Source organism: Vulpes lagopus, chromosome 3 (assembly GCF_018345385.1).
Source record: "Vulpes lagopus strain Blue_001 chromosome 3, ASM1834538v1, whole genome shotgun sequence".
Classification (NCBI taxonomy): Eukaryota; Metazoa; Chordata; class Mammalia; order Carnivora; family Canidae; genus Vulpes; species Vulpes lagopus.
This window is the reverse complement of record NC_054826.1, coordinates 120,102,861-120,115,193: the sequence shown is the minus strand read 5'-3', so window position 1 is coordinate 120,115,193 and position 12,333 is coordinate 120,102,861. Positions and strand designations below refer to the sequence as shown.

The 12,333-nt window shown below is 41.6% G+C and overlaps 1 protein-coding gene across 4 annotated transcripts in view; it reads right to left on the bottom strand.

Moving 5' to 3' along the window:
* ZC3H7A (zinc finger CCCH-type containing 7A) overlaps window positions 1-12,333 on the bottom strand; it is a 37,313-nt gene that overhangs the window by 9,771 nt on the left and 15,209 nt on the right. For all 4 annotated transcript variants that reach the window (XM_041748928.1, XM_041748929.1, XM_041748930.1 and 1 more), the window contains 13 exons: window positions 10,775-10,933; window positions 10,441-10,521; window positions 10,294-10,332; window positions 9,570-9,603; window positions 8,801-9,084; window positions 6,385-6,589; window positions 5,183-5,247; window positions 4,442-4,628; window positions 2,860-3,021; window positions 1,945-2,141; window positions 1,573-1,673; window positions 954-1,135; window positions 247-323 (listed from right to left, as the gene is read on the bottom strand). In XM_041748928.1, the coding sequence (XP_041604862.1) occupies window positions 247-323; window positions 954-1,135; window positions 1,573-1,673; window positions 1,945-2,141; window positions 2,860-3,021; window positions 4,442-4,628; window positions 5,183-5,247; window positions 6,385-6,589; window positions 8,801-9,084; window positions 9,570-9,603; window positions 10,294-10,332; window positions 10,441-10,521; window positions 10,775-10,933 (1,773 nt within the window). The remainder of the gene's footprint in view (window positions 1-246; window positions 324-953; window positions 1,136-1,572; window positions 1,674-1,944; window positions 2,142-2,859; window positions 3,022-4,441; window positions 4,629-5,182; window positions 5,248-6,384; window positions 6,590-8,800; window positions 9,085-9,569; window positions 9,604-10,293; window positions 10,333-10,440; window positions 10,522-10,774; window positions 10,934-12,333) is intronic.

The following is a 12,333-nucleotide window of genomic DNA, read 5'->3' as shown; positions in this document are numbered from 1 at the left end:
GCCTTCGGCTCAGGTCATGGCTCCAGGTCCTGGGATCCAGCCCCAACGCTTCTGGTTCCCTGCTCAGGGGGGAGTCTTGCTTCTTCCTCCCCTTCTGTACTCCCCTCCCCCAGTTTGTGCTCTCTCTCAAATGAGTAAATAATATTTAAAAGTAAAAAAAGTATAAACCGTATCTGCCAACAACTGGCATCTACTACACTGTCCCAGAAAGGATACTGAATGCAGAAAGCATACAAGAGAAAATACCTGAGCTCCAGGTACGTTCGCTTCCAAATTTTGCCAATATCGCTTGGATTCTTGAGCAATAGCATCATGTGAGATACCTGGCAAATGTACAAGCCTTCCTTTAGTTCTCCCTCTGTGCAGGTCCCCAACCTGACCACAGACTGGATTCCCTCGTCATCCCCCCATGCAGCATAATCTGCCACCAAGGATTGAATGCACGTCACTCTTTTTCACAACAGAGTATGTACAAATATAGCTCTTGGGGCCATCAGAAGAATCTCTCTTCCTCACAAAAGCATATTACATGCTTGAATTGATACCAGCAAGTCACTGCATGAGGCGGTACTCAAGCCACTCTAAAAATGAAAAGTGACAGTTTAAAGCTAAGGACAAAATCAATAGCTATGTTGCCATAGCACAATGATGGAGAAAAGCCTCTGATACTGCTTTGCCAAACCCTGACTGTTTCCCACCGAAGTTTTTTATTTTAATTCCAGTGTAGTTAACATACACTGTCCTATCAGTTTCAGGGGTACAATATAGTGAGTGATTCAACACTTCCACCCGGCACCTGGTGCTCATCATGACAAGCAAGCTCTTCATTCCCATCACCTATTTCATCCACCCCCCACCCACCTCCCCGCTGGTGACCATCAGTGTGTTCTCTATACTGAGGAGTCTGTTTCTTGGCTTGCGAGGAGACATTTCTTTATCATGCACAAGCCTACCTGTTTCATTTTGCAATATCCAGACTTTAAGTTCTACAAGACTGTGCGCATAAAAGCACTCATCTTCCCTTAAACAGCCATATCGAACCTCATGTCGACATAAATCCAGCTGACACTGACCATGAAAAGAACGTATTTTGGAGTATTTTACTGTTGTCTCTCGCAAAATGTGGACAAGGCACCTAAGACAAAAATGGAGTGGCATATTATTGTTCCACGTTAGCTTTTTCAAATAAAACAAATAAAAATATATACATACATCATGTCAAGTTCTAGGCTGAAAATATATCTTAAATCTATCAGAAAAAAATAAATTACTTTATGCAATTATTGGATTGCATGGGTGGGGGAGATAATTACATATTAAGCCGTAAAATACTTAAATCCATGTCATAAGAAGATACAAATCAGTAATGCTTTTCTATATTAAACATCGATTTAAGAATTCACTTAAAAATTCCCACCAAAATACACTAATAGACATTTTTAAATAGTCATCAACTTTCAGCAACAACAGAACACAGAGGTAAAATGCCTGGGGAGATACTACTCTGGTTTTATTTGGAGCTAAAAACAGAATCTATTGTGTCACTATAAAAATTAGAAACTACCAACATACTTATTGTCTTCAAACTCATGCTTTGTAACCGGGTGAGAACAAGAAGTAGAATTATCTTTATTTCTTTTACTTATCATTCTAGGCTTATGATCAAAACATTTCTGGAACAGACAGAGAAGAAAAATTACAACAACATAATAAAAAATAGAACTTTTGTACCATACTTATACACATACATATACATGCCATACTTCTACCGATTAATATTTAAAATGAGCTTTTTGTATTCTCTTGGATACTAGTACTGGCTACCACTGAGTGAGTGAACACTCCCCATATGGCCGGACTGGTGCTTAGTATTTTCTACTTTGTGCTTGCAAGTTAGAAACTCTCACCAATTTGACAGTAGAAAAGAAGGTTCGGAGATAGTACCTCACAAAGGAATATAAACTCTCCAAGGTGCTCTTGGAGAAGTTTGAATACGGTGAGGTTGATCTTTCCATTGCCACCAAAGAAAGCCTCTCTGCTGAAAGCCCCTTTCCGCTCCAGCGTCCATATGTCTATCTCTTCTTGGCAATAAGCGAACGTGCAGTGGCCGGAGTATCTACATTCCTCCTCAGCAGCAACATCTAGAAAGACAGACAATTAAAAAATGGTTTAAAAGTGGCCGTTGTTTTTTTTCAAAGCCAGTGAATATTTAATATGTTTAGGGCACCGTTTGAATGTCTGTAACAACTCACGGAGAGCGTCAAAGCAAGGATACGCATCTTATTGCACAGGGATGGTACTAACTCTAAAACATCAGCACCACGGCCTGAATTATTTCTATTTCTGGTGGGGAAAAGGCTTTGATTCTCTCATGTACTCCACCTAAGTTTAAAAAATCATTGAAGGTCATTCAAAGCACATTCAGATGAAGTGACAAAAATGAACCCACGAGGTTCTCTCAAGAGCAATTTAAGAGACGCCTGGCTGGCTCAGTCAATTAAGCACCTGCCTTCAGCTCAGGTCATGATCTCAGGGTCATGGGATCAAGCCCCATGTTGGGTTATACACTCAGCACAGAGTCTATCTACTCAAAATTCTCTCCTTCTCTCTTTCTCTCTCTGACTCTCCCCTCATTCATGCTTGCTCGCTCTTGCTCTCTCTAAAATAAATATTTTTTTAAAAAAAGAAGTTAAAAACAAAGGTAAAAGTAACAGAAAAAATACAAATGTCTCAACTCAAGGAACTATTAACTCTACCCACACACTTTTAGTAACAGCAATACGGGCACCATTAGAATAAATGTAGCAAATCATTTATTATTTGTGTCCTGTATACCAATTAAGTAATTACAGTACATACCTTTACATATATAATAAGGTCCCTCATAATTTGTTTTTGTTGGTCTTGGACGTATTTTTTTCCATGATTTATTGTCAACATTCTTTATTCTACCAATTAAAATATCCTTCTTACATTTATGATCAATATTAGCATGGTAAGTAAAATCCATTAACTTAGGGCCTGGAAAAGATGTAAAAAAGGATTGCTTGTAGGCACAAGAAGCAATGTTTTATTTTACAGGCACATTTACAAGCAGATAGGAGCAGATAGATACTGATTATTAAATTCCCACAAAAAATCCTATTTTTATAATTCCCAAATGTAAATAAGCTACTGAAATAATTTGTGCCTCTTATATGCTACTTGTCAGAGAACACAAAGTCTTATTCGACACTAGTGACCCCAAAACATACCCTTATTTAACTGTGAGGATAAGAATTCTGATGGCTTCTGAGGGTAAAAAATACCATTAAATATACTAAGAAAGAACTAAGAAACTAAGAAAGAAACTAAGAAAGAAACTAAGAAAGAAAATGAATTTAGGTCTGGTTTAGGATAAACTGTTTCTATCACCTGACTGAGGGTAAAGGTATGAAACAAACCAACCAGAAAATACTTTAATTTTATAAACATTACATCAAACACTGATCTTAGAACACTTTTTTTCTAGTAGTTGCTTTATTTGAAAATGATCACATTCTCGGGGCACCCTCGTGGCTCAGTCAGTTAAGCGTCTGCCTTTTCAGCTCAGGTCATGATCTCAGGGTCCTTGGATGGACCCCCACACTGGGCTCCCTGCTCAGTGGGGAGTCTGCTTCTCCCTCTACCTCCCTACTCATTCTCTCTCTCTCTCTCAGATGAATAATTTTTTTTTTCAGATGAATAAATTTGTTTTAAAAAAGAAAGAATGGGGCAGCCCGGGTGGCTCAGTGGTTTAGCGCCACCTTCGGCCCAGGGTGTAATCCTGGAGACCCAGGATCGAGTCCCAGGTCGGGCTCCCTGCATGGGGCCTGCTTCTCCCTCTACCTGTGTCTCTGCCTCTCTCTCTCTGTGTCTCTCATGAATAGATAAATAAAATCTTTAAAAAAAAAAAAAAAAAAGAATGATCACATTTTTTAAACGTGTAGTGTGGTGCAAAGAATTTCATAAAAACGTCAATTAGATTTCAAAGTCAGGTAGAGGGCAGCCCAGGTGGCTCAGCGGTTTAGCACCACCTTCGGCCCAGGGCCTGATTCTGGAGACCTGGGATCAAGTCCCACATCGGGCTCCCTGCGTGGAGCCTGCTTCTCCCTCTGCCTGTGTCTCTGCCTCTCTCTCTCTCTGTCTCTCATAAATAAATAAAAATTTAAAAAAATAAAACAAAGCCAGGTAGATATTCTATTCCATGTAATTCTATAAATGAAATCATATCAAATAAGAGTGGACTTATCCTATTAGACTCCCAAGGGGCCCAAATCAATAATCGCTGCTTGATAAGAAAGAAGTCAAACGAGGATGAAGAACCACAGTAGCTGGTGTTATCTATGCATGTTTACAAATTCCTAAGAACTCTCAGATTAGGGGCTGGAGCTTATTAATACTATTATTGGTTGGTCCTGACCTGATTTTACAAAACAGATCTGACAAGCTTGTCTCAGTTCATGGGTTCCTTCGAGGGGATGTCTTGGGGTCACTGATGAAGGTGGTTTAGTAACTGCACTTCCAAAAAAGTTTCCAAAGTCATTTCTGGGGTGGCTTGAAATTCCCAGGAAACTCTCAGAAGCAAATAAGTTGCCTGGTCCATTCATCTGCAAGAAGAATAAGAAAAAAAAAAACAAAAAACAGGGGAAAAAAAACAGCCAACAAATATTGCACTATCACTAAAGAAGGAAACAAATCTGTGAAAAATAGGACATTCTTCATATGCTGAAATGGCTACTAGTCTGTCCTTGCTGTGCATCTCTGTTTAAAACCAGTCTCTTTCTGTTTTCCTCTCTTGGGGTGTCTAAGCCCCCCCCCCCCCACTCTCTTTGATCCTCCGCGAGTTGTTAAAAGTAACAGGTAATTGTCCTGCCTTGACAGTGCGGGCTTTTTATCTGCCCTGATCTCCTCTTCCCTGTTTTGTTTCCGCTGCACTAGAGCCCCTTCCTTGGTCTGGGACAGCCCCAGTCTCCAACACGGAGCATCTCCTACTGGATGTCCCAGGAGAGTCTTATTTCACCACGGTTTCCCCCAGCACACACAACGTTTAAGGGACACCGGCACGTCCATTCAAATAAGTCAGTTACTTAAAGCAAAAAGGCCTACATTCAAGTTCAAGTTTAAGCGACGACGAATTTACAAAAGAGGAAGTGACACTTACAAGTAAAAGGGAAGAATTACTGCCGCTAAGCGCTGTTCCCTCTCTAGAAGTTGAGGTGGACAGATCTAAAATAATAAAAACACTTCAACAGACCTTCTCATTCTATCACGTAATAAGAACATCAGGGCTCAGGGGCTGACTACGGCTTCCCCACGTTACTCCCCGCCCCGGGTCCAAGGAGCTTTCCTGCACACTACTGACCCCCAGAGAGGGCAGTGGACTTTCTCCTTAACTCTGGAAACCAAGGGCGTACATAACCCTTCAGCCGACTTAAATAGAGAGCTGGTTTTGGAGACATAAGCTAATAAAGCAGGGCCTCTGGGACAGGACCTAAAGTTAAAAAAGACTAAGACAATAATTCATACTCCACATGGGAACTGAGCCTCTCCTTCGCAAACCCTGAAGCGGGAACTCATAACAACGTTAAGAAAATGAGGAAGGCGCGATGCACCTTCTTATTTGTCAGTCTACCACTCAGTTATTCACTCTCTGCCCTCCCATTCCCCACAAATCTCAGGTTTTTTGGGTATCCGTCTCTTTACATCAATCTCATTTTTATTTTTCTGCCTTTAACCATGTAACAATGCCTTGGAACAGTATGATGATGGTTATCGTTCTTGTTGAAGGTAGATGTTAAGCCTGGAGCTACAGAGACAGGAGTCAGAGCAAAAACTCAGCAATCCCTTATAAAACTCAGGGAACCAGGCACAGGGCCCTGACCTCCAGGGATGGAGCCTAAACCAGACCTAGTTCTATAGGTCTAATTCTGAACAATTCTGACCAGAAATTGGTCTTGACTAAGTGTCTACCTTGTTCAGAATTTGAAAAGATAGCCTGTCTTTAAGACTCTCTCAGATGGGGTACACCTTTCCCGGAAAAAACATTCCAAGTCATTTTGCCTCCTCTCCCCCAGAACAATAGACACCCAGCTTAACAAACTCTCTTGTTAAAAAACAACAACAACAACAAAAAAAAAAACAAGTGCCACATACATTGCTACGTAACCCTATGCTTCCCAATCTCCAGAATGGCACCGTTTAGCCCAGGCAAATTAAAACTGGAGACGGAGTTTTTATATTTTCAGCTACCCTGCAAATAATCCAAGTACCAACTAGCCAGAGTCAGTTAAATAACGACCAAACACAGACTGTCTTTTTTAAAAAATTAACTGTGATTATTTACATAAATGGCTCGATTCTTACCTCGCTTGGAATCACTCATTGAAAATGAATTTAAAGAAGAGCAGAAATCTTCTAAGGATGTAGTCAAAGGTGGATACAGCTCTGAGAAGGAGGGTGGAGGAGCATACCTCGCACCAATGGGCAGGGTGCCTAACAGAGATGCGGAGAAGGGTATGCTAGGGGGGACGCTGGCTGCCGGGAGGGCTCCTCTGACTAACGCTGATGGCTAGAAAAGAAAAAAGGTTCTATTAAAATCCAGGAGACAGTTACCAGTAGGCCGAACTGCTTCAAACATCAGCATATAGACACGAATTCTTACACTGGGTAATTATATAACGAAGGTGAAATCAAAACCAAGGGGCTTCTGGGCGGCTTAGTCGGTTGAGCATCTGTCTTTGGCTCAGGTCATGATCCCAGGATCCTGGGATCGAGTCTCACATCAGGTTCTCTACTCAGCAGGGGGCCTGCTTCTCCCTCTCCCTCTGCCCCTCCCTCCACTCATGTTCTCTCTCTCAAATAAAAATCTTAAAAAAAAAAAAAAAAAAGCAAGACTTAGAAGAATCAAGGCTAAAGAGCTCATTTCTTTGCAAGCCCACTTTTTCAAAAAGGATGCAGGGATGATGTCCGGTACTGTATCAAGCCAAATGTTATATTCATGTTTTCATTTCCTTCTGATACCTTCCACTCATCCTTCCATGAGACTCATAAGATCCAGAGGAATAGAGTGGGGGCTAGGGGAGAAGGAGGGTACTCAAGACAAGGGGATAGCAGAAGCCAGAAACCCTGGACCGTCCTTCTGGGATGTGAATTTATAATCTCACAAGGACAAATGGAATGCAGCCTCTCTCCATCCTCATCAGTGTGACAATTGACTGAGCCTCCATGTGTCTTGTTAAGTACTGATAAAAGTTACATACCATCTATTTAATTTTTATACTTTGCAGGACACATCCTACTGTGTGGCCACGGTACAAACCAGGAAATTGGAGGTGAGGAAAGCTGCTAAAGCCCAGATACGTGGTGAAAACCAAACCCCAGGGTGCCTGCCTTTACACTGTACTTCCTCTCAGTCGATTCCACATGGACATCATCTATTTCAGCCACACTGGAAACTGGCCCTGAATTCCTTTCCTTTCCTCTTCTTCTTCCTCCTCCTCCTCCTCCTCCTCCTCCTCCTCCTCCTCCTCCTCCTCCTCCTCTTCCTGCTATTGCTGCTGCTGTTGCTGCTGCTCCTGCTGCTGCTGCTGCTCCTGCTGCTATTTCAATATAACTTATGGCAGGGGTCAGTAAGCTTTTTCTGCAAAGGGCTAGTTCTTAAACATTTTAGGCTTTGCCAACCACAACCTCTGTTTCAACTGTTAGACTGTGTTGCTGCAGTGTAAATGCAGCCACAGACAACACGTAAGTGAACAGCAGTGGCTGTGTTCCAATAAAACATTACTGATGACCCTGAAATATGAATTTCATCTCATTTTCATGTGTCACGAGATACTGTTCTTTTATTTTTTTCTTCCAGCCACTTGAAAATATAAGACCCCCCATTCCTATTCTGCAGGCCATACAAAAACAAGAGCCGTCCAGATCTAGCCTGACCTTGGTTTTACACTTACCTTGAGGTGTTATCCTTTAAGCCCTTAATCCAAAAGACCCATTTTACTTTAAATATCAAATGCCTAATCTTTTTCAGAATTTTATTTATTTTTTAAGGATCTTATTTATTTGAGAGAGAGTGTGTGTGTGTGTGTATGTGCATGTGCACATGTGCAATGTGCACTGTGTGCATGTGCAATGTGTGCGCGCACACATTGTGAGCCCACAGTGGGGGTAGGAGGTGAAGAGGCAGGGGGAGAAGCAGACTCCCTGCTGAGCAGGGAGCCTGATGTGGGCTCAATCCCAGGACCCAGAGATCAGGCCCTGAGCCCAAGGCAGACACTTAACCAACTGAGCCACCCAGGCACTCCCCTTTTTCAGAGTTTTAAATGTACCCTTTCCATACTATGTAATTCCCAAAGGTGTTGAGGAAAACCAGTTCATTACTTGATTAGCACTCCTATTTTACTTAAAAAATAACCACATGAGCCTGCTACCACCAGAAAAGGACAAAGTGATTTTCAAATTAAGAGACACAAAGTTCAGCCGACAGGTAATGCTGAAAATACGGTTACATGGCAATTTTTTAAAAATTAAGCTTGGGTGCCTGGGTGGCTCAGTTAGTTAAGCATCCAACTCCTGGTTTCCGCTCAGGTCCTGATCTCAGGGTCACGAGATCAAACCCCACATAGGCACTGAGCCTGGAGCCTGCTTAACATTCTCTCTCCCTCTCCTTCTGTCCTTCCTCCCCATACCCCCACTTAAACTCTCTAAAAAATAATAATAATAAAAACATAAATAAAAATTAAGCCTGGCTTCAGAAGAGAGGAGTAATGCTGAAATTTACCATAATGGTTTCATTGGCTTCAGGGGCCGAATCAAGAAGGTCATCTATTTCATCCCCAAGGACCATGTCTCCATCATCCACAAAAGCTTCTGGCATAGCAAAGGGAGTCTTTCCTCCGTTTGCCAACACTGTTGATGGCAGAGGGCTCTCTTCCACTTGCAGTGGCAAAATAGAAGTTAAGGGCATCATAGGAACTGAGGCCAGCTCACTTCCAACTTGGTGAGAGAAACTGGATGCAGGTACAGAGACAGCGGGAACTGCTTCCTGCCTCGGAGTTAATAAATCTGTAACATGGATTGAAACGTACTCACTCGTTTTCAGTGTACTCACATTAAGACTAGTGTCAAGAGCCAATAACAGAGAAAATGAAGAGCTAGGTGAAAATATGAAAGCAATCGTAAAAATCAATAGGGAGACAACAGTATAAAAGCGATTCAAATAAAAGGGTAAAAATAATTCTAAAAGTCATTTGTTTTACCCAGGAATAGACATAGTCACTTGTGAAAACGTATCCGTCTTTCTCAAAATGCCTGGGCCCCTTCTGGGCAGAGCTATGAGATGCTGGGAGGGCCACAGGAGGTGTTCAATGACCGCTTACTGACATCCAGTATTATCAACCACTGGCCGGCACATCCAGAAGCACCAGGTAGTTTTCAAAATTATTCTTGCCTTAATACTAATAACCACACAGCAACCGTATTTGACAACACTACAATACATACATCTAAAGCTGGCACTTTCTAGATTAAGATGACATGTGGAAACATACCTGGCTCGATATCTTCCACAGAACAGTTCAAAGCCTAGAAATTAAACCAAATAACGGGTCATAGTATTTTCAGGATTCTCCACTACAAGCAATCTGTAAATCTTACTCGAAGACAGCATTGTAAATTCTCCCAGCAATTTGACTTCCTTCCAGTTAAGATCCAAGAAACAGATGGAATATATAAATGTTGGTGACACGTGGTTAAGCAGGGCTGGTCTATTGGCACCACCGCCTGTTTCTTGTGCACAGTATTTCTCAAAGGATGTTCAGGAGCATATACCAGTTCCAGAAGGACTAGTCTAGCCACCACTCACTCCCCACTCACAATGGCATCCTAACAGCTCCAAGACTTACCTTTTTAAAAAACAATTCGTTAATTGTGTTTTAACCCAAAGACATCCGAAATTCGCATGTGTCCCTGAGCCATTTTTTCTAATAAAACCTAACATCTATGAACATCCTGTAAAATGCTCCATCGGGCTTCAGGAAATGCTGGTTAAAAGATATTACTTGGTTGTTTGTTTCTTTTTATAGGACAGGAAGCTCTGGCCAATTATGTGTCTGAGGAACAAAAAGCTCTCAAAAATAGACACAAACCAAAAATATTAAAAGCAGAACTGCAAATGCTTCTGCTTGGTTTTGTTTTGTTTTTTTTTTTCTTTTGGGGGGGGGGGTTGTTTTGTTTTACAAAAAGCTATGAGTCTTACAGAAGTAATAACTTTACCTTGGTAGCCCCATCCCCAGGAACTGATTTTAATGAGAGCTGCAAGAAAATAAAGACACTAATTTTAAAAAATTAAGTTAAAAATAGAACTGGCTCTAAAGTTACAAAACAGAATGAAAATACCTCATGGAGAGAACCTCAGCTTACCTCGGCCCTAACATATGCTTTTCTTATCTTAAATCCCAATTTCTGAGCTAGTTCTTGAGTTAGTTTTATTACATGTTCATCCTGGAAAAAAGAAAAAGAAAGAAAGAAAGAAAATATGATTAATGGAGGGTTATATTTACTAACTGTGAAGACAAACAGGCAAAACAGCCGGAACTCCTATTCTGTTGAGACACTTGCTTTATGAGCCTTGTTCCCAGCTGAAGCACGTGGGCAGCTGGCTGGAGAACGGGAACTCTTTCAAAGCCATCTCCCCACTTGGGAGCAAGGATATGGTTATGATGTGAACCAAGGAACTGAAATAGGAGTTCCATACCTGAGGCACTGCCAAGGAGCACTTTGCTACAGAGTCATAAGCCTCTCTGTATCTTCCTAAGTCATTGAGAGCCTTAGATTTCCGATACAGAGCTTTGCAGTTACTGGCATTTAAACTGAGGACTGCATCGCACTCTTCTAAAACTTGATCATGGAAACCCTGGGATGTAAGACCAAACAGAGTTAGCAACAATTCATTTCTTGTGCGGAGGTCTTCCTACAAAGGCAGACCAATGAAGGCCCGGACTATTACCACCACCACCACCACCCCCACCACCACCCCCATACCTTTTAAACTCTTAAGTTCAAAGTTTCATTTTTCTTTCTAAAAATTATCTTCAGAAAAAAACAAAATAAAAGTAAATAAAAATTATCTTCAGGGCAGCCCAGGTGGCTCAGTGGTTTAGTGCCGCCTGCAGCCCAGGGCATGATCCTGGAGACCCGGAATCGAGTCCCACGTCAGGCTCCCTGCGTGGAGCCTGCTTCTCCCCCTGCCTGTGTCTCTGCCTCTCTCTCTCTATCTCTCATTAATAAATAAAATTTTTTAAAAATTTATTTATTTAAATAATAAAATAATAATAAATTTTAAATTAAAAAATTTTGAAAAATTATCTTCATTAGAAAATTTCAAATATGCAAAAGCACAAAGAATAGCATGAATCCCCGTGTACCCATCACCCAGATCAGATAAACATTGACATCTGGCCATAAACGTCCCCAGGTCCTCAAGAAATAAAACTTTCCAGACACAGGTGGTGCCCCAGGCCTCACCCTGTCGTCCTACTCTCTTCACTAGTCACCCTTTGTGGGAGCTCCTTAAAATGTCAGCTGGAAGGGCACCTGGGTGGCTCAGCTGGTTAGGCTGCTGGCTCTTGATTTCAGCTCAAGTCATGATCTCGAGGTCGTGAGATCGACCCACACATTGGGCTCCAAGCTCAGCAGGTATTCTGAGGGAGATTCTCTCTCTCCCCTTCTCCCTGCCCATAACAATGCAAGCACATCCATGTGCTCTCTCTTTCTCTCTCTCTCAAAAAAATAATCAAAAATGTTTTTAAAGATTTTATTAATTTATTCATGAGAGACACACAGAGAGAGGCAGAGACACAGGCAGAGGGAGAAGTAGGCTCCATGCAGAGAGCCCGATGCAGGACTCGGTTCCAGGACCCCGGGATCATGACCTGAGCAGAAGGCAGACACGCTCAACCGCTGAGCCACCCAGGTGCCCCAACAATCGAATCTTAAAAAAAAAAAAAAATCAACTGGAAATATAACTTCCAAACAGCTAACCAAAGAAGAATCCATTACAGAAAACAAAATCTGTGAACACCTGCATCTTCCTGTGCTGATTTCTTTTATGAGCAGACAGCCCAGAAGCCAGACTGACATGGCAACTCCAAGGACTAGTCCAAGAAACAAATGATTTCTAAAATCCCTAAACATTCAGCCCAAGCTGATCTTTCAAAGCCTCGGGCCATTCTAAAAGGAGTCAATATGTCTTTCTTAAGAATGGAAATTAGAAAATTGACTTTTATTGTACTATGTTACTGAAAAAGTTGTTTT